This window comes from Myotis brandtii, unplaced genomic scaffold (genome assembly GCF_000412655.1).
Source record: "Myotis brandtii unplaced genomic scaffold, ASM41265v1 scaffold131, whole genome shotgun sequence".
NCBI classification, from domain to species: domain Eukaryota; kingdom Metazoa; phylum Chordata; class Mammalia; order Chiroptera; family Vespertilionidae; genus Myotis; species Myotis brandtii.
This window is the reverse complement of record NW_005354632.1, coordinates 1749178-1770294: the sequence shown is the minus strand read 5'-3', so window position 1 is coordinate 1770294 and position 21117 is coordinate 1749178. Positions and strand designations below refer to the sequence as shown.

Genomic DNA, 21117 nt, shown 5'->3' with positions numbered 1-21117 from the left:
TAATTACAGTCACTTCTTTAAGCAGATGTATATTATTTGTGTAACTACATATTTATACTGTTTTATATTGCTTGTTATCAGAGTTGTATGGGACAGTTTAAGAACTTCTTTGTGTTTTTAGAGTTTCAACAAAGATATTGAAGATGACACTTGTTTTCCATTTGCAATGACTAATCTCTCCAAACATGGGAAGAACATTGATTCAGGTAGGAGACTGGAAAAGCAATGTATCACCTCACATAGAAGCATTTTTAAAATCCACATTGCTAGATACTGAAAATATAACAGTATTATATCGATAGCCTTGACATTGAAGTTAGATATAATACTTAATGTAAAAAATCAGATGTTCACATACTTAATATCTGTTGTCTTTTATCTTGCAGATGCTACTTTACAGAAAGTTAACTTTTTGCCCATGCTTGAACAGGTCAGTTGAGTAGAGTGCCTATAGATAGATATAATCTGTTTAGGCGTTGAACTGCTTGCTTGAAAAAGAAAAAAATTCTTTAGTTGTTGGATTACTACTCTTCAGTATTTAATTGCTACTGTGTAGAAACTCTCATAAGAAATATTTTCTTATAGGAAACATTTATTCATTTTTTTAGGTTGATAATTCTGACAGTTGTCTTTACCAGGAAGGATTAAAGGACTCTGATTTTGAGGTCAGAAGATTTCCCATTCATATGAAATTTCTTGCAATCATTTGTTACTATTTATATATTTTTCTTTTGAGCCTTCAAAAGAAATATTGGTAAATGTTTTAAAGTATACTCTTTGATTTTCCCCCTTCTTTTTTTTATCTTCATTTAAAATTGCCGAAACTCTAGGCTTCTGTATTTTCCTGGGTTATAATGGCATCTGCTTTTTAGGGGCAATTTAAATTTAAATCATAGAAATCAAGAATAGAAGAGGGAAGATGGATGCAATATGTGAAAAGGCTGAGAATCAAACCCAGTATTTTATAATCTTTTTATTAATAGGTATGATTGTTTGGCTGGTTTACTGTCTAAGGAGTTTGTAGGACTTGCTATCCTTTTGATTTTAGTTGTAAAAATGTTCTTACTAATGGCACATACATGTCTTTAAAATGAGAACTTTCATGACCTAATAAAATAATTAAGTACTGTATGTTTGTTGCTGGATTATAGTATCACAGAATTTTAAAATATGGAACTTATTTTATATATTTCGATAATAAAGAGCATCAGTGAGCAGAAATCAGTGTGATTTAAAACAAAACAAAACTCTAGCTTTTACCTTGTAATGTAGAAATGAATAATGCAGGAAATCCAAGTAAAATCTGAGGCTAAATCAAAGTTAGATCTTGTGTTCACTCTTATTTTTCATCATTGTATTTTAAGCTTCATGTTCTTTATTAAACCTTCAAATGTTTATATTTCCAAAATGTTTCAAGACCATTGTTAAAGTTTATAGATTTTTTGTAGAGTGATTTATTTTAGCTTTTAACCAGCTAGATTCTCTCCTTGACTAAAATATTTCTAACTTCTGGCTTAGGTTCATTTTGAAGTTATTTGATTTTATTCAGCAAGGTATAACTTAGTCAAATGACGGGTAACTTTGTGAAGTAAAGTAACTAGGGATTGCCTTAGAATACAAAAAAGTTAATATAGCTTTCACTATGCTATTAGGAGGAGAGATTTGGTCTCAAATATTCAGAAACAATTACTCATAGATATTTTGAATAGGTTTGGTTATACTAACATTTTGAACAATTAACAATCTTTGAAAACCTATTTTAACAGAATTCAGAGCCAATGAGCAGACTATATTCAAAATTGTATAAAGAGACTGAAAGGATTAAGAAGTGGAAAGTGAATATAGAATCTGAACTGAAGCAGAAAGAAAATAAGTTGCAAGAAAATAGAAAGATAATTGAAGCACAGCGGAAAGCCATTCAAGAACTACAGGTATCCCCTAGCCGGTTTGGCTCAGTGGATAGAGCTTTGGCCTGCGGACTGAAGGGTCCCAGGTTCAATTCCGGTCAAGGGCATATTCCTGAGTTGCAGGCTCAATCCCCAGTAGGGGGCGTGCAGGAGGCAGCCGATCAATGAGATTCTCATTCATCAATGATGTTTCTATCTCTCCCTCTCCCTTCTTTGAAATCAATAAAAGTATATATTTAAAAAAAGAACTTCAGGTGTATGAGATTTGGAATTGAAAATGTAGTATAATGTTATAATACAGTTTAAAATAGAATATTGAAAGACAAATATCACATGATCTCACTTATTCATGGAATCGAATGAACAAAATAAATTGACCAACAAAATAAGACCTGAAGCAGGGAGGCATGGAACAGACTACCTCAATGTGGGGTTGGGGAAACAAGAAGAGATAAACCAAAGAACTTATATATTACATGCATAGCTCATGGACACAGGCCATAGAGTGGTGAAGACCTGGGGGTTGGGGGTGGGAAGGGGGGGGGGGGAGGAGAGAATGGTGGGGAAAGGGAGATACCTGTAATACTATCAACAATAAAAAATATATTAAATAAAAGTATTATTTCAGGGTAAGTTGCATTTATCTTGTTTCTGTGATGTAGATTTTAAGGACTGGTTTTTTGAAGTTTCATTGATATTGCATTTCAACTTTAGAATGGACACAGGATGAGTTGCACAAGATAATGCAAATGATTAGGGAAATATTGACTTAATGATTCTGATTTATTGAGTTTTATTCCTATTACTGAGGATGTTTTATTTAATACAAATGTCTTATATAGTAATATGACATTTATAGATAAAACTTTAAATTTGAAACTGTTTAGCTTTAATTTTTATGGCATAGTGATAGAAAAATGTTGAGAAACTGCAACATTGGGCTAGGTCGAAGATAAAACAGCCGCTCGGATGAAGATAAAACATCATTTCAAAATGTTTAGGAAAGATAACTTGATTTTAGATTGATGAAAGTGAGACCCATTGTCTTAGGGGAAATCTATAAGCTGTGACAAAAAAAGTACTTTTGGTGTTCAAAGAAAATAATTTTTATGGCCCATCATAGCGTGTTAGCAAAAAAATACTGTTTGCATTGTTTACATAGCAAAAGTATTTGATATTTTAAACACTATATATATGTTAAAAGATGTACAATTATAGTCACTTCTTTAAGCAGATGTATACTACATATGTAATTGTATATTACACTGTTACGCTCATTTATTTTGCTAAGTAATATTTGATGAACTATTCTGTTTTGTAAATTAGTTTGAAAATGAAAAAGTAAGTTTGAAATTAGAAGAAGGAATTCAAGAAAATAAAGATTTAATAAAAGAGTAAGTAATAATTTAATGAATTTGTTCTTTCCAATTTTTTTATTAAAATAATTTACAATAATTTATTGAGCACTTTCTGTTATAAGCACTAACTTATATGTAAAATTCTACCTGGTTGTGTATGTTCCCCCACGTCCCGCGTGGTTCAGGGTTCAGGATCTGGAAGAGGGGCCGCATACAAATGAAAGAGATGAGACAAGAGATAATTTGGAAATTGGGGGGCCAGGCTAGAGCCCATCCCAAGAGGATGGACTCCGCTTGTGCTCAGGCCTTGCCATTATTTTATTGAGTTTGGGATAACCCTTAGGCAAGTTTCAGTAACAGACTATCTTATCAGTAAGGATTTACATGACTATCTGGTGGGGAATTTGCTTCAGCTACCATTGTCTGGACTAAACAGTGGGTACATAGCCCTGACCTTTGCCAGGGCTTCAAGGGTCACCAGCATTCCGGGCTCCTTGTCCACACCTCTCTGCTAGAGAAGACAGTCCAGTGATGGCGAACCTTTTGAGCTCGGCGTGTCAGCATTTTGAAAAACCCTAACTTAACTGTGGTGCCGTGTCACATATAGAAATTTGTTGATATTTGCAGCCAGAGTAAAACAAAGATTTATATTTTTGGTATTTATTTTGTATATTTAAATGCCATTTAACAAAGAAAAATCAACCAAAAAAATGAGTTTGCGTGTCACCTCTGACCCGTGTGTCATAGGTTCGCCATCACTGCAATAGGCGGCTTCCCACACCGGGTGCTGTGGAGAAATGAAGACATACTGTTTTTACATTCTAGCATTTGACAAACAATTTTAAACATGTCAGGCAAGAAAAACCATTACCTGGTTTCAAAAAGTTACCTGATAATTCTACAACTACCTATGTACATTGTCTACCTTTCTGTTTGACTATTGTTTTTGGTGCAGCACTTGCAAAGTAGGGCTCAACTTAGTTCCAAGCTAATTCTCACATTCGAATTCCTGTTTTTGCCAGTGGCCCAATGATTCTTCCATTTATGTTGGCTTAAAACTTGAATATCATCTTTGACTTTTCCTTTCTTTTGTTATAGACAATAGCTAAGCCTTATTTTCTGCTTTTATCATCTCATTTAGACTATTGTGCAGAATTTAATAGAAATATGAAATTGTTCAATTCATCTGTCAAGTAAATATTGGTTAGGATATAATGTATAGGTTTACATAGAGTACTGAATTTGTTCATCCCTTACTTGATTTAAGTTAAACTTACTAAATATGGTTCTAAAAACCTTTAACCTGTTAGTGAAGTTGCTAAGTGAAAAATGCTGCCACAATGGACTGTTTTAGCCAAGTTGAAAGATAACCTGTGACTTCCTAGATAAATTTAAATGTTACACCTTAATTTTTTCCCTGCCTAAATGAAATTTGGTTATAAGGGGAAGGGAGAGAGAAGAGGAAGTTTCTAACGTGTGTGTACTGTATATTTGGTATTTACTGGTCATTTTTATATGGGTATGTGATTGAGTTCATATAGTGTCTTATAAGATAGATCCTGAATCATTGGAATTTTCGAAGTGTTGAGAGTGACAGTGGTATCTCTTGTTCTGTTAATGAGGTGACTTTCGGACCTTAAAGATGGGGGCTGGTTGCCAGGAGAATCTTCAAGGTGATTAGAGGGTTGGAACTTTCTGTCCTCCTGCTCCCACTTCCGCCTCCAGTGAGGGAAATACCTGGAGGTTGAATCAATTACCAAATGACCAATGATTTATTCAATCCTAACAATGTAATGAAGCCTCTGTAAAGACCCCAAAGGATAGTGTTCAGAGAGCTTCTGGGTTGGTGAACACCTAAAGATTTGGGGAGAAAGCATTGGAGCTCCACATTGTTTCCAAATACCTGGCCCTATGTATCTTTTCTGTTTGGCTGTTCCTGAGTTATATAGTTGTATAATAAACTGGTACTCTGGTAAGTAAATTGTTTCTCTGAGTTCTGGGAGCCATTCTAAGAAATTAATTGAACTTAAGGAAAAGGACTTGGGAACCTCTGATGTATATAGCCAGTGGGTCAGAGATACAGGTAACAACCTGGGCTTGTGACTGGTGTCTGAAGTCATGTTTATTGAAGAGGCTGTCCTTTTTCCATTGTGTATTCTTGACTCTTTTGTCATAAATGAATTGACTGTATATTCTTGGGTTTATTACTGGTTTCTCTATTTTGTTACATTAATCTATGTATCTGTTTTTGTGCCAATACCATACTGCTTTGACTACTATAGCTTTGTAATATAGTTTGAAATCAGGAAGTGTGATGCCTCCAACTTTGTTCCTTTTTATCAAGATTACTTTGGCTATTCAGGGCCTTTGTGGTTCCATACAAACTTTATGATTGATTGTTCTATTTCTGTGAAAAATGCCATTGGAATTTTCATAAGGATTGCACTGAATCTCTAGATTGCTTTGGCTAGTAGGGACATTTATACATATTATTTCTCCTAGTCCATGAGTGCAGAATATCTTTACATTTATTTGTGTCTTCTTCAGTTTCTTTAATTAATGTCTTAGAGTTTCCAGTGTATAGTTCTTTCACCTCCTTGGTTAAGTTTATTCCTAGGTATCTTATTCTTTTTGATGCATTTGTAAATGGGATTATTTTCTTAATTAATGTATAGAAATGCAACTGATTTTTGTATATTGGTTTTGTATTTTGCAACTTTACTGAGTTTATTTATTCTATTTGTTATTTTGGTGGAATCTTTAAGGTTTTCTATCTATATAATAAAAGCCTATGCCATTATTATGGTGGAACAACCAGAACGACCAGTTGCTAATATATGCGCTGACCACCAGGGGGCAGACGCTCAACACAGGAGCTGCCCCCTGGTGGTCAATGCACTCCCACAGGGACAGCGCTGCTCAGCCAGAAACCGGGCTCACAGCTGGCAAGCGCAGTGGTGGTGGCGGGAGCCTCTCCCGCCTCCGCAGTAGCGCTAAGGAGCAGTGAGCCGAGCAGTAAGGAGCGAGCAGGCGGGTAGTAAGGAGCAAGGGGTCCCGGACTGCGAGAGGGCGCAGGCAGGACTGAGGGGAACCCCTCTCCCCCAGTGCATGCATTTCGTGCACTGGGCCTCTAATATATACATACGTACATACATACATATATACATATTGTATATGTATCTGTATATGTATATATATCTATATATATAAAAGCCTAAGCGACCAAACAACCGGTCAGCTGGTCACTATAATGCGGGTTGAACACCAGGGGGCAGACTCTCAATGAAGGAGTTGCCCCCGGTGGTCAGTGTGCTCCCACAGTGGTATTGCCGCTCAGCTGACCAACAGATGCCAGAGACAGCTCACGGCTGCAAGTACCACTGCAGTGGCGTGAGCTTCTCCCATTCGGGACTGACTGGGCGCGAGCCTGCAGAAGGCACAGCAGGGCTGAAGTGAGGGGGAGCGGCAGGTGGCGTTGGACTGCCAGTTTCTGCCCGATCCCGGCAGGCCATGACGAGGGACCCCACTGGTGCACGAATCTGTGCACCGGGCCTCTAGTATATAATAACATGCCATCTGTAAATAGTGGCAGTTTTACCTGCTCTTTTCCTATTTGGATTCCTTTTATTTCCTTTTCTTGCCTAATTGCTCTGTCTAGGATTTCTAATACTACTAGAGGCCTGGTGCATGACATTTGTGCACTGGGGGGTGTGTCCCTTAGCCCAACCTGCGCCCTCTCGCAGTCCAGGACCCCTCGGGGGATGTCCGACTGCTGGGTTAGGCCCACTCCCGGGCAGTCGGACATCCCTTGAGGGGTCCTTAGCTCTGCTACAGAGGCCGCTGCGCTCCCCAGCTGTGAGCCTGGCTTCTGGCTGAGCACTGCTCCCCCTGTGGGAGCGCACTGACCACAGGGGGCAGCTCCTGCATTGAGCATCTGCCCCCTGATGGTCAGTGCGCATCATAGCGACCAGTCATTCTGCCGTCCAGTCGATTTGCATATTAGCTTTTTATTATATAGGATGCTGAATAAAAGTGGCAAGAGTGGGCATCCCTGTCTTGTTTCTGATCTAAAGGAAAAGCTTCAGCTTTTCACCTTGAGTATGATGTTAGATGTTATAATATATGGTCTTTATTATGTTGACGTACCATTCCCTCTATACCCACTTTCATTGAGAATTTTTTATCATAAATGAATATTGAATGCTTTCTCAACATCTGTTGAGGTGATCAGAGGTATTGTTATTCACATTATGAATGGCTAGTCAGAATATTACCTATTTTGTGTTTTTGAAGGTAAGGTAGCTGAAATATTTATGGGGTAATTAGTAAATGAAAAGTCCAACCCTCTCTTCTGACCTTTAGTCCCTTAGGCAAATTTAGAAGTGTTTACTGAAAGGTAATTGGTAGCTACTTGGGTAGAAACTTGTTAAGGAGTTATTCCTTTTACTTTTAAATGGAGGCAGCTTCAATAACAGTACAGTCAGCTCATTTTTTTCTTCATATAGTCATTTATGAACAATATGATATATACAAAATATGTGTAAGAATTCCTTTAAAAATTGTAAAAATAATGTTTTATAACTTTTATATATGATTTTGCTTGCAATCAGATTAAACTTAGGCTGTTTTATATGTTCCAGGAATAATGCTACAAGGCATTTATGCAATTTACTGAAAGAAACCTGTACCAGATCTGCAGAAAAGACAAAAAAATGTAAATATATTTCTTGTTCTATGTGATTTTATCAATTTATTATTATTTTAACGTGGGGGTTCACAGTGGGAGAAATAGTCTTTTCACCATTTAGTTTTAGGCTCTCTTAAGTCAGTGATCAAATCAGATGGTGGTTTGAAAAATCTTTTAAACATTTTTTAGGTGATCTTTTAAATCAGCGGTTCTCAATCTGTGGCTCGAGACCCGTTTGGGGTTCGAACAACCCTTTCACAGGGGTCGCCTAAGACAATCGGAAAACACATATATAATTACATATTGTTTTTGTGATTAATCACTATGCTTTAATTATGTTCAATTTGTAACAATGAAATTGGGGGTCACCACAACATGAAAAGCTGTATTAAAGGGTCGCGGCATTAGGAAGGTTGAGAACCACTGTAAAATGAACTAAAGGTTATATCTTGATGTGACAGGAGGGATTTTTTTTTTTCTTAAAAAATTCTTAATACTTGCCCTATTATATGTGTGGCCTGTTCTTTCTTTATGACTGTATCTTCCTCTTCCATTGAGGCCATACTATCTTGGTTCTGTTGAGAACATTGAGTAATTTTCTGAAATTTTCATCTGGATTCTGTAGAGTTCATTTTCAGTGATAGGCATGTTGTTTCCTTTCCTTTGTTTGATAGTATTTTTTCATAGGTATCATATAGATTTTCTTCCCTTATACATCATAGATAAAGGCAAGAACTATCTATACTAAATAAACTACGTGACAAACTGAGTTTGATCCTAATTTACCTCCCTTGGTTAAATAGTTGAATCCTCTTTTCATATTTATAATTGTATAGCAGGTCACTTAGCAGTTTCTAAAGTTTTCACCTTGCACAGTTGTGTCTTCTTGCTGTCCCTTCTGTTGGTTTTTTTGGTATTCTGATGAATTTTGTAGAGTATATGATTCTGAGTAATTTTAGTCAACAAACTCAAGCATGCACAAAATTTTTATATCTTAAAATGTTTAAAAAATCTTAATTTATAAAAATCATAATGCTTTGATTCTGCTGGCATAAAAAAACTTAATCTTAGTGAATTTGGGAGAATTTCCCCTTTCCCTGGGGTTATATCTAAATTTGGGACTGCATATGTAATACCATGTGGTGTAGAGGGACATTTGTTTTTCAGTCATCTAGCTATTGAGTCTTTTATCAGTTTGATTAGTATTCAGTTAATGGTCCACATGGGTTGCTGCTGAGTTGTTCCTTGTACCTGTCGTCATGACCCAACCAGGTCCCCTGGTTTTCTGTGCTTTATCCCACCATGCTCCTTTGCACAGGTGTTGAAACAAGGGAAACTCCGAGTCTAAGGCCCAGTCTGTGGTAGTAGGAAGACTGAAGGTGTTGGTGATAGAATGCAATTCTTTAGTACAAATAGTTTCTGAGGAGTAAAGGTTTGTTGCTGTATGTTAGGTAGTGAAAATGAGACAGTGAATAGGTGGAGTAAGAAGTTTGAACTATCTTTCTGTTGAAACACTGATGTGTTCTGCCTCTATTTCCTTAAGGTTTCCAGGTTTTTAATATTCAAATAAAAATAGTTCAGCTCTTGTTCACGTGCTATGATTAGTTTAGAGGTTTCTCCAGTATTTTTGTTTAAATGTATTTTTTATTGATTTCAGAGAGGAAGGGAGAGGGAGAGACAGAAATACCAATGATGAGAGAAAAATCATTGATCAGCTGCCTTCTGCACACCCCATATTGGGAGCCTGCAACGTGGGCATGTGCTCTGACTGGGAATTGAACCATGGCCTCCTGGTTCACAGGACCATGCCGTCTGGGCTCTCCAGTATTTTGGAAGGATTTAGGGTACTTATATTCTTCTAAAGAACCACCTACTTTTTGGTTGTTTGACTCCTCGTTGACATTTGAGTCTGCAATAGCTGCTGTTCTCTTGTTTTGCAGCTGTTATTGAGAATCTGGAACTAATACTGGCCAATTCAATGTGGTTTCTGTGCTGCTGGCCTAATTTGGGGGAAAAACCACATTTTCTTATACTGCCTTCTACCTTAATCCCCCGCATCACTACCTACCAACTCCAAGTTTTACTGAATGCTTGAGTAGAGTTAGAGGGAATCATTACTCACCTAAAACCATACACAAAAAGGTCATAAGGGATTCATAGGGGGTTTCTCTTTGGGGCCATTCTTAAACTTACTCTTCCTATTTTAAGGTTTTCTTCCTTTCTGCCTCCTCAGAGATAGAACAAGAGACAAGAACAAGTTTTACCTTTCATGTACCTCATGAATCTTAAATATACAAAGGGAAAAAATACTTTATAGAATAATTGTTAAACCCCTATTCATAGTAAAGGCTAAAAGTATACTTTACAAAACTTGAATAAATTCATAAATAGTAATTTTATGAAAGGAAATTAGAGATAATTGAACAGCACCAAGCTTTTGAGGTTGATATAAAGTATAACCATGACTCACTATGAAACTGCTTTTGGTGCTACTTTAAAGGGCTCATAAGATATAACTGACACAAAATTTTAATGTTTTCCTGAGGCATTTTACTATTATCTTGTTGGCATCATAAGTGTTTTAAAATTTAATTTTAAAATATTTTATATTAATAATAGATGAATATGAACGGGAAGAAACTAGGCAAGTTTATGTGGACCTAAATAATAACATTGAGGTAAGTGGTAGTGAAAATTTAATATTTTAAACAAAGTTATTTCTAAGCAAAGTAGAGTGATAGCTACAAAGATGTAGAAAACTGTGCTTGCCAAAGGGATTATTATTTATTTGTTGACATATGATAATATCACCAATAAAGTTCCCCAGGTTCTATATGATGAGTGTTAATGTTTTGTTACTGGGTAACTTTTGAATTTACATGTTAGTGACATTATTTAACTTAATATATCAAATAGTTATTACTTCTGTGTCAGACACTAGCACATTGTGACACAAAATCATTAATTTGAAAAACATAGTAGTTTAATGTTTCTGGTTCCTGCTTAACCTGTCTTATCCCATCTGTCATTCTGCACTTTGATTCTCTGCTGTAGTCATTCTTATGTTTCTCAAACTTGTTAAGCTCTTTCTTATCTTGGTTCTTTCAATTTATTCCCTTTGTCTAGAACTTTTGTGTCCAGGATCTTATGCAAACTCATAAGCTTCATTCTTCTTTTTAATTACCTCCTTACTACTTTATCTAAAATATCTTTCTATTAAATTATTAATCTCTTCACCTCGTTTAACTTTTCTGAAGAGCACTTAAAAATACATGACAGTTATCTGGTGTACATATATGTGTGTGTGCATTCTTTTTTATACTGGAATATAAGTTGGTTTCAGTAGGATAAGGACTTTTTCTTATATCTTAAGTGCCTAACACAGTACCTGGTATATAATAGATACTCAGTAACTTTATTAATTGAATAAATGAATTCATCCAATTTTACAAATCAAGATTTATTGAATGTTGAATGAACTGAACTTATGCTGCCAGATGATGAACATGTAATTTGGACTCCTATGGGAAGGAACCTCACAGAGATTATGCTTTAGTGGGGAAGACAGATATTAAATAACTAAGTGAAAGTAAAGATAAAATTATAGATTTTGCTACTAAGGCTATTAAGTAAGTGGTAATCATTTTTATTGCTGTTTGATATTATGTAACTTGTCTGTAGTACCTAGCATCTGAGAAGCTAACACAATAGACAATACGTTTTTACAAATTATTGAATTATTAAAAGTTATAGGGTTTTTAAACAAATATATATTTTATTGATTTTTTTATAGAGAGGAAGAGAGAGGGATAGAGAGTTAGAAACACCGATGAGAGAGAAACATCGATCAGCTGCCTCTTGCACACCTCCCACTGGGGATGTGCCCGCAACCAAGGTACATGCTCTTGGCTGGAATCGAACCTGAAACCTTTCAGTCCGCAGGCCGACGCCCTATCCACTGAGCCAAACCGGTCAGGGCAAAAGTTATAGGGTTTTCATTGTTCAAAGTTGTATGGTTTTAAATGTAATGACCATGTAATAAAAATTTATTAATATTTTTATAGTTTGAAGAAAGCTACTTAAAAAAGTCTTAAGTATGATTCTTAAAAGTTAAAACTTTGTATTTCAGAAAATGATAATAGCTTTTGAGGAACTTCGTGTGCAAGCTGAGAATTCCAGACTAGAAATGCATTTTAAATGTAGGGATTCTATTTAATTTTTATATTTTTATAAGGATAAAAATATTTTCATTAGATTCTGTTTATATTTTTATTACATTCTGTTAATGTTTAAATACCTTCAACTTGATGCCTAACTCTTTTGATTTTTGTATTGTATGTGATTTTTTAAGCCTATCAGAATCTTATGGAATGTGACAGGGAATTGACGTATGTTAAAAAATATGTTTTTGGCTTCAAAGCTACACTTTTCCTGAAATAAAACTTATGGTTTGTATTTAATTTTTAGAAGTATGATTTGGTCTTATTTTTACATTTCTTGGTGAAGTTGCATGAAAAAATAACTATGTATTTAAAATCTGTTATAAGGAACTTTTATATATGTTTTATGTAAAACTAGAATTTTCTTAAGTTATTGTTACTTTGCTATTAAATTCACTATTTTACTAAAATTACCAAGAAAACAGTTTTTGCTTGTTAGAAACATTTGGGGTTTGATATCTCGCTAAGTAGATTTCAAAAATTTAAGTTTTATTTGTTATACAATTATGTTAATATGTTAAAGTATATTTGTTTTACTTTTAAAGTAAAGGAAGATTATGAAAAAATCCAACACCTTGAAGAAGAATACAAGAAGGAAGTAAATGACAAGGAAAAGCAGGTGTGTTTTTAAAATTAACTTTCTGTATACTTTGCATTTGCTAATTTACAAAATACTTAAAATTTCAAAAGAAACATATTTTCTGACTGCATGATAAATTTCTATTAGATTATTTTTAATATTATATATATTTAAATATTCAGCTTTTTCCTTAGCAGAATTAGTTTTCATTGACTTAAATATGCACATGTGATGAATGCTAGTCCTTTTAAAAAATTAATCTTCTACATTATTTGTATTAGGACATTGCTGCAGAAATAGTTTATTTTGAGAGAACTTCTGTTCAAACAACAACCTCATAAAATGTAAAGATCACTCTCCCACATTGACCACTCAGCCCACATTTCGTAATTTATTGTGAAATATACTATTCATGACACCAATGAAGGTGAACTAAAAAATTTTTTCTTTTTTCTATTAATGTCGCATAATGTTAGACTTAAAAGTGGCAAGTCTTTGTTCTTTGACATCACAAGAATGTTGGTCTCAAATAATTATTAGGCCAACTTTATCAGTTTCAAGCCTTCTGCTTTTCAGTGGAAAGCAATATATAGAAAGGAATCCTCTTTGTTTCCTATGTTTTTCTTCTCTGATTTGCCACATGATACCTTGTAATGATAGATAATAACGATATCTACTTAAATAATAGTAGCAAAAGTTAATTGAAAGTACAGAGAAGATATTAGAGTTTTATTTTAGTTCTGGTTTAATGGTAGAATAATTTGTGTCATGCTTAGGTACTTTGAAAGAGTTAGCAATTTTCTATATTTTAACTGAATTTTTAAACCAGATTTCTGAAAGGAGGTCTTTTTAAGAGTTAAAAGTGTGCTTATTATAAAGAACATAAAAATAGAATGCATTTTTAAAAAGCTTGTTGGAGTTTTGGGTGTATGGGCAGAGCTTATAGATTATTGGGGTTCCCTGTAAAATGATGGTATGGCCAGCTAGTGTTTTTGCTGGGAACTCCTAAATGTCATCGTTATTATTATTATTGTTATTATTATTGCTAGAGGTCTGGTGCATGAAATTCGTGCATGGGTGCAGTCCCTAGGCCTGGCCGGCGATCGAAGTGTGAGCGTATGGCATGGAAGGGCAGGTCCCAGTTGACCTCTGGGCCCTGGGCAACACCTGGGCCCCCAGGCTCCCATGTGCCACCTTCCACCTGAGTCACGGCGCCCAAGGCCCCACGCAGAGATGTGGTGAGCGTGGCTGGATACTGAGGGCCAGGGCGAGTGTGTGGGCCTCTGGGTTGCCCAGTGGCGCTGCACGGAAGCTGGGCGGGCAGTGCGCTCTCTCCTGGCTGGCCTCACAGACCGGCTCCTGCGTGAACCCATGGGGAGCCCGATCAGCGCCTGCAGCCCCAGTGGCTGCGGCCCAGCTCACCTGAAAGAGGCCGCACAGGTGTGGGGTGGGCTCCTCATGGGCACCTGGCATCTGCGTGCGGGGGCTTCCCTGGCTCGCAAGCCCTAGTGTCCCGGGGGGCGGTTAGCAGTGAGAATGACAGCAAGCTCAGCCATTACCCTGCATTCTCACTGCACCTCCTCCCATCACCCCTGCACCCAGGTAGCTGGAGAGAGGTTGCAGTGCGTTGCCAACACCCGCCATGTTCCGTGCCACCCCCTGGTGGTCAGCAGTCGAACTCTTGATCTCCCAGTCAAACTCCTGGTTGAACGACCACCCAAGGGAACAATTTGCATATTAGGCTTTTATTATATAGGATTTTTTTTCCTTGTCAGGGCCAGAAGGCCTGTTTCGTTGCCTACCAATATCCATAACCCCCTTGGCAACTCCACCTTCCACCCGTCCCTCTCAGAATTTTAGCCATCTGAATATTTTCAGTTCTCTGTATGAAGCATGATCTTTTGATCCTTTGTGTCCTTGTATGAGTCTAGAACAGCAGTTGCCAATCTTTTGGACCTCATGGATCTCCAGTGGTCTGCAGACCACCAGTTGGCGACTGCTGCTCCAAAGATTTCCTTAAACCAGCAGTGCCAACCTTTCGGACCTCACAGACCACCAGTGGTCCGCGGACCACCAGTTGGTGACCGCTGGTGTAGAATGCTTATTTCCCCATGTTTGCCTAATTAACTTCTATTTGTCTGTAATACTTGATTCAGTCCTCTCTGAGAAGAATTACTTTTTTTATTACATCCCCCAAGATTGATAAAGGTGTTTCTTTCCCAATTCCTGTAATCTTTTTGCCCTATTACTAATATATTCAAGTAGAGTTGTTTGTGTCCTAGTCTAGGCTATGAGTTTTTTTGAAGGTTAGTTCCTTCATGTCTCTGTACTCAATGCTTATTATGGTTTCTGGAATGGTGTGGGTTCTCAAGAATATCTTCTATATATGTAAAAGGCTAAGTGACTGGCTGACTGGTAGGTATGATGTGCACTGATCACCAGGGGGCAGACGCTCAACGTAGGAGTTGCCAAGTGACAGCAACTTTGCAGAGTGCCCTTTCGCACTCTGGGACCCCTCAGGCGATGTTGGACCTGCCAGTTTCTGCCTGATTCCCGCAGGCCAGACCAAGGGACCCCACCTGCCAGAGAGACCACGCTTACTCCGCAGATGCCCTTTGAGCCCCAGCACTGCCTCAGGTGCAGCCGGCTGGGAGGGACCAGGGGAGGTTGGCTCTAGGGTGTGTCCGGCCCTTCTTGCCCAGTCCTACTCGGAGGCCACCTTCTAATTAATTTCCTTTTGATGTGCACGAATCCATGCACCAGGCCTCTAGTTTATGGAATAAATGAACCAAGTAGATTTTATTATATAATGTCAGTAATAAGTTAAAATGCATACTATAATATTGGGTGTGTCATATTATAGTAAGCCTCACCTAATGTCATCAATAGGTTCTTGGAACGAAGTATAATGAAACCAGTTTACCATAGGCTAATTGATAAAAACAAAAGTTAAGTTCCTACGTCATCGCATCAAAATTATAACAAAACAACATTGAATGAAACATCATTTTTGAGGACCTGCTGTAGTTTCTCCATTCATTTAATAAAGGTTTTTTTGAGTAAACATGTACTAAATGCTAGGCACAGCCAGATGAAAAACATATAAACAAGTACATAAAATAATCATAGGTGATGATAAATGCTAAGGTATCATATTTTATTTTTCATATCTATAATATGGTATTTAATATTCAATTTTAGGTATCACTGCTACTGATCCAAAACAACGAGAAAGAAAATAAAATAAAAGAGTTAACATTGCTGCTAGAAGAATCCAGAGATAGAGTGAATCAATTAGAAGAAAAAATAAGTAAGAATTTATATAATAAAATATAACAATGTGTCTTATGTATTCTTCTTTGTTATGCTTTAATTTTTGGCTTTCATCACAGTTTTTTAAAAAATATATTTAATTGATATTTTACAGAGAGGAAGGGAGAGGGATAGAGAGTTAGAAACATCGATGAGAGAGAAACATCGATCAGCTGCCCCCTGCACACTCTCCACTGGGGATGTGCCCACAACCAAGGCACATGCCCTTGACTGGAATCGAACCCGGGACCCTTGAGTCCGCAGGCCGACGCTCTTTCTGCTGAGCCAAACCGGTCAGGGCTCATCACAGTTTTGTTATAATGCTTTCTACTACTGTAATTTCAAGCCTGGGGTGAACCTGTACAAGGAGAGCATAATAGAGTCACTTAGGGAGCTTTTTCAAAGTACATACACTCCTCTTTTCCTTTCATACTCTTATTTAGTTTCAGAAAAATGCTCTATGAAAACAGGGATCTGTGTCTTTTTGTTCACTGATGCATTCCAATAACAATTGATTATTTTAATGTTCTTTATATTTCATCCTGAATTTTTATCTCTTTTTAGGGGAATGGTTTGTTGGATGATATACCTCCTGTGTTACACCAGTTTTAATTTTATATATGTTAACATTTATAGAAGTTTTATTTAGTTGATGGACATCTTCCTTACTTCTTTTCATTTTTAAAGATTGATTGATATAATACTTATTTTTAATAAACCCATAGTTAGTAATTAAAACATCGGAAATCTTTGCAGGTCCAAGTCTGCTTTTTGTTTATTCTGCTGAATTGTTCATGGTATTTTATTTTCTCTTTTGGTTTTTGATTGTAGGTCCGATAACTTCATCTGTGGAAATTCTTTAAGACCTGGGTTGGAAGTATATTTTTACAGAGAAAGTTTGCATTTGTAGCTCTGGGATCCTGGGAGAACTTAAGAGCACTTCAAATTAAGTTTTGACTTGCAGCTTTTTGGGACATTCAGACAGCATACATTCAGTTACCACACACACCTAAGGACTAGTTTGTGGTTATAATTTCTCAGAAAAAACATTTGGTTATCAGACTATAATAAATAGTATCACAATGGACACCACAGCTTGGCTAGCATGGTTTAGTGTTTTTTGTGGGGTGGGGGGGGGAAGGGGGCGTTAATCCTCACCCGAGGATATTTTTCCATTGATTTTTAGAGAGAGTGGGAGGGAGAGGGAGAGACAGACACAGAGAGAGAAACATCAATGTGAGAGAGACACATCAATTGGTTGCCTCCTGCATGCCCTTGAGCAATACTAGAGATTGAGCCTGCAACCAAGGTATGTGCCCTTGACCAGAATCAAACCCAGGACCCTTCAGTCCTCAGGCTGATGCTCTATCCGCTGAGCCAAACTGGCTAGGGCAATTCTATAATTTTTAATAAATATCTGTCCAAATTAATAATAAATAGCATCTGTATGGTCATTTATAGTGGCTACATGTTATACAATTGTATGTATGTACCACTATAATTTAATCTATCTCCTTTTGGATATTTAGATTGTTTCCAATGTTCAGCTATTATTAAAAATGTAGCATTGAAAATCTTTATATATTCACCATTGAGTGCTTGGGAAATAACAATCTTGAAAAGTCAATAAAAGTTGATGATGACCAATACCAGCATATCTATATTTGCATATTTCTTTCTCATTTTGGAGTATTTAATGGAGAAAAAAATGTAATTGTTACAAGTTATTCGTTTTCTTTTCTATTAAGTACTACTTATCTACAATTTTCTTTTTTAGAATTACAGGATGAAAACTTAAAAGAATCAAATGAGAAGCACGATCATTTAACATCAGAACTAGAAGATTGTAAAATGTCTTTGCAAAGAAGTGTGGTATGCTTTAAAAGCTGATTAGTGTGTGATAAGTCTCACACTATTCATCAGTCAACAAATATTTACAGAATCGTATTACTATGTACAAGGACCCATAGCTTCAAATAGAGAGGATACAATCCCTGTCACAAAATGCTTATGGTTTAATTAGAGACATTAGTTGAAAAGCACATTAAAATATAACTAAAATACAAGATCACTCATGCTAGGTACCAACAGTGTGATTCAGGCAAAAATTGCTGTGATAGCAGTAAGTATATAAGAACGCTGTAGGCTGGATTGGCTAGGAAGTCTCCATGGAGAGGGTGAGACTTTAGGTGGGCTTTGGAGGAATGGTGAATTGAAATAGATTAGTGGGTGGGGTAGAAGAGGGGAGTGACAGGATAAGGAGGGACAGAAGCTGAGGAGTTCAGCTTTTTTTCTTAAGGGCCTTGGATCATTGCTTTTGTTTTCTACTTTATTTCATTCAGAGTACTCAAAAGGCTTTAGAGGAAGATTTACAGATAGCAACAAAAAAAATACATCAGCTCACTGAAGCAAAAGAAACTCAAATGGAAGAATTTAATAAAGCTAAAGCTGCTAATTCATTTGTGGTTACTGAACTTAAAACTACCATCTGCAACTTGAAAGAGTTAATGACAACAGAACATCAGAGGTAAAAATATTTCTTATTTAGATGAATAAAAAAGGCTTAATGTTCAGTGCATTTTCTATTCATTGTCAACTGACTTGTAATTCCTTTAACAATTGTAACCAGTCTTTTTTTTAAAGTATAAACTGGGAATACATTTTAAAAGTTTGTATTGGGTAGGCAGGTATACTAGGAAAAGATAGCAGGTATTTTCTAGGATCGTTCCCATGCATACTTTGCCATAAAATTAAGCTAAATAGATAAGCTGATAAGTGCTGATGCAGTTATATGACATATTTAAACTGAGTTATTATTGGTTTCATAGAAATAACTTCTTATGGGGAAGTGAGGTTTATTTTACTGAGGTCTGTAACATTCTTTCTGATTTGTAAAATTAGAAATTAACCTGGTACAAAGAATGTACTAAAATATTTTTATTAAACTAATGGATTAATGAATTAATAAATTCATTAATGAATTAATATGATTAATTATAAAATTATTCATTCGCATTTCATCTGAAATAGTTTGTCTAAAATGTGAGTTAAAAACTTGATGTTTTTCATTACTTTATATTAAGGAAAAATTCATATAAAGCAGTGTTAATGAGGCCTCGGTAGTTATTTTTGTCTCATTAGAATTAGGGTAATTAGGATGAAAGAAACAAATTTTTCTCTGAAGTCATAAACTGGGCCTAGCAGTATTTCTTTTCTACTGCTTGTGTCTTGTAAAGGAAGAAAAGCTAGCTTTTCTAGTTCAGCTAATCTTATATTCTTGATTGACCTATCTAGTTGATTTTCAAATTTTAGAATTGTAAGCGATCTTAGATGTCATCTGTTCTAATTACCTCAGTTTTATAGAAAAGGAAATGGAAAGGCAGAGGAGTTAAGCAAATTGCACGTGTTTTCATAATTATATTGTTCCTGAGGCAGAATTCAGTATAGTAGTAGTTACTCAATATCAAAGTTCTAGGATATATTAATTTGATTACCGTAAATAAGAAAGAGATAAATTGTGACCACAAGCTTTAAGATTTTATGTAGATTAATTAATATACAACTATATATTTATACTAGCAATATTTTATTTTAAAGTGTTACACTATCTGGCACAAAGTAGGTACTCAAAAAATGCTTTATAATTGAATGAATGAATCTGTGCTAAGATAGATTGCACCAATTTTAGTTATTAGATGAATTCTCACTAAAATAATACTTTACATTGCAAATTAATAATATGTTTTACAAGATTGGAAAAAAGTGAAGACCAATTGAAAATACTTACCATGGAGCTTCAGAAGAAATCAAGTGAACTGGGTAAGATTTAGAGAATTATATGTGTACCTGATAATATTAGCCAATTCTAAAAACATAAACACTATTTCAGAATAAAATATAGTTTCTCCTCTTTCATTTACCAATATTCATTATTTGATTTTTTTTTTTTTGCTTTTTCAGAGATAGAAAAAAATGTAAACCTTAAGAAAGACTATTCAGTTCATTATGCAATTCAAATCTGACTATTTTGTGTTACAAAGTTAAGAGCCATCTCATTGCCTAACTTCAAATTCTTTAAATATAAGCTATCTTTTCATTGCCCATTTAAACTGGTGCGTACCAACTTAGTTAAAGTTAACTGTAAATACAAAAACTTTGTCAAGTAATTTTATTCTCAGTTTCTTTTTTTTTTAATTAAATCTTTATTGTTCAGATTATTACATTGGTTCCTCTTTTTTCCCCCCATAACTCCCCTCCACCCAGTTCCCACCCCACCCTCCGCCCTCACTCCCCACCCACTGTCCTCATCCATAGGTGCACGATTATTGTCCAATCTCTTCCCGCACCCCCACGCCCCTTTCCCCCCCCAAGAATAGTCAGTCCATTCCCTTTCTATGTCCCTGATTCTATTACAATCATCAGTTCATACTGTTCATCAGATTATTTATTCACTTGATTTTTAGATTCACTTGTTGATAGATGTGTATTTGTTGTTCATAATTTGTATCTTTACCTTTTTCTTCTTCTTCCTCTTCTTAAAGGATACCTTTCAGCATTTCATATAATACTGGTTTGGTGGTGATGAACTCCTTTAGCTTTTCCTTATCTGTGAAGCTCTTTATCTGACCTTCAATTCTGAATGATAGCTTTGCTGGATAAAGTAATCTTGGTTGTAGGTTCTTGCTATTCATCACTTTGAATATTTCTTGCCACTCCCTTCTGGCCTGCAAAGTTTCTGTTGAGAAATCAGCTGACAGTCGTATGGGTACTCCCTTATAGGTAACTGACTTTTTTTCTCTTGCTGCTTTTAAGATTCTCTCTTTGTCTTTTGCTCTTGGCATTTTAATTATGATGTGTCTTGGTGTGGTCCTCTTTGGATTCCTTTTGTTTGGGGTTCTCTGCGCTTCCTGGACTTGGAAGTCTATTTCTTTCACCAGGTAGGGGAAGTTTTCTGTCATTATTTCTTCAAATAACTTTTCTCTTCTTTTCTTTTTTTAAAATATATTTTATTGATATTTAACAGAGAGGAAGGGAGAGGGATAGAGAGTTAGAA

The 21117-nt window shown here is 35.9% G+C and overlaps 1 protein-coding gene across 1 annotated transcript in view; it reads left to right on the top strand.

Moving 5' to 3' along the window:
- Positions 1–21117, top strand: part of SYCP1 (synaptonemal complex protein 1) — a 75121-nt gene that overhangs the window by 11145 nt on the left and 42859 nt on the right. Inside the window, exons 7-19 of the mRNA XM_014534662.1 lie at positions 122–206; positions 387–430; positions 609–665; positions 1767–1931; positions 3234–3301; positions 7906–7979; positions 10572–10630; positions 12082–12151; positions 12718–12791; positions 15954–16062; positions 17842–17936; positions 18407–18591; positions 19816–19883. Of these exons, the coding sequence (XP_014390148.1) occupies positions 122–206; positions 387–430; positions 609–665; positions 1767–1931; positions 3234–3301; positions 7906–7979; positions 10572–10630; positions 12082–12151; positions 12718–12791; positions 15954–16062; positions 17842–17936; positions 18407–18591; positions 19816–19883 (1153 nt within the window). The remainder of the gene's footprint in view (positions 1–121; positions 207–386; positions 431–608; positions 666–1766; positions 1932–3233; positions 3302–7905; positions 7980–10571; positions 10631–12081; positions 12152–12717; positions 12792–15953; positions 16063–17841; positions 17937–18406; positions 18592–19815; positions 19884–21117) is intronic.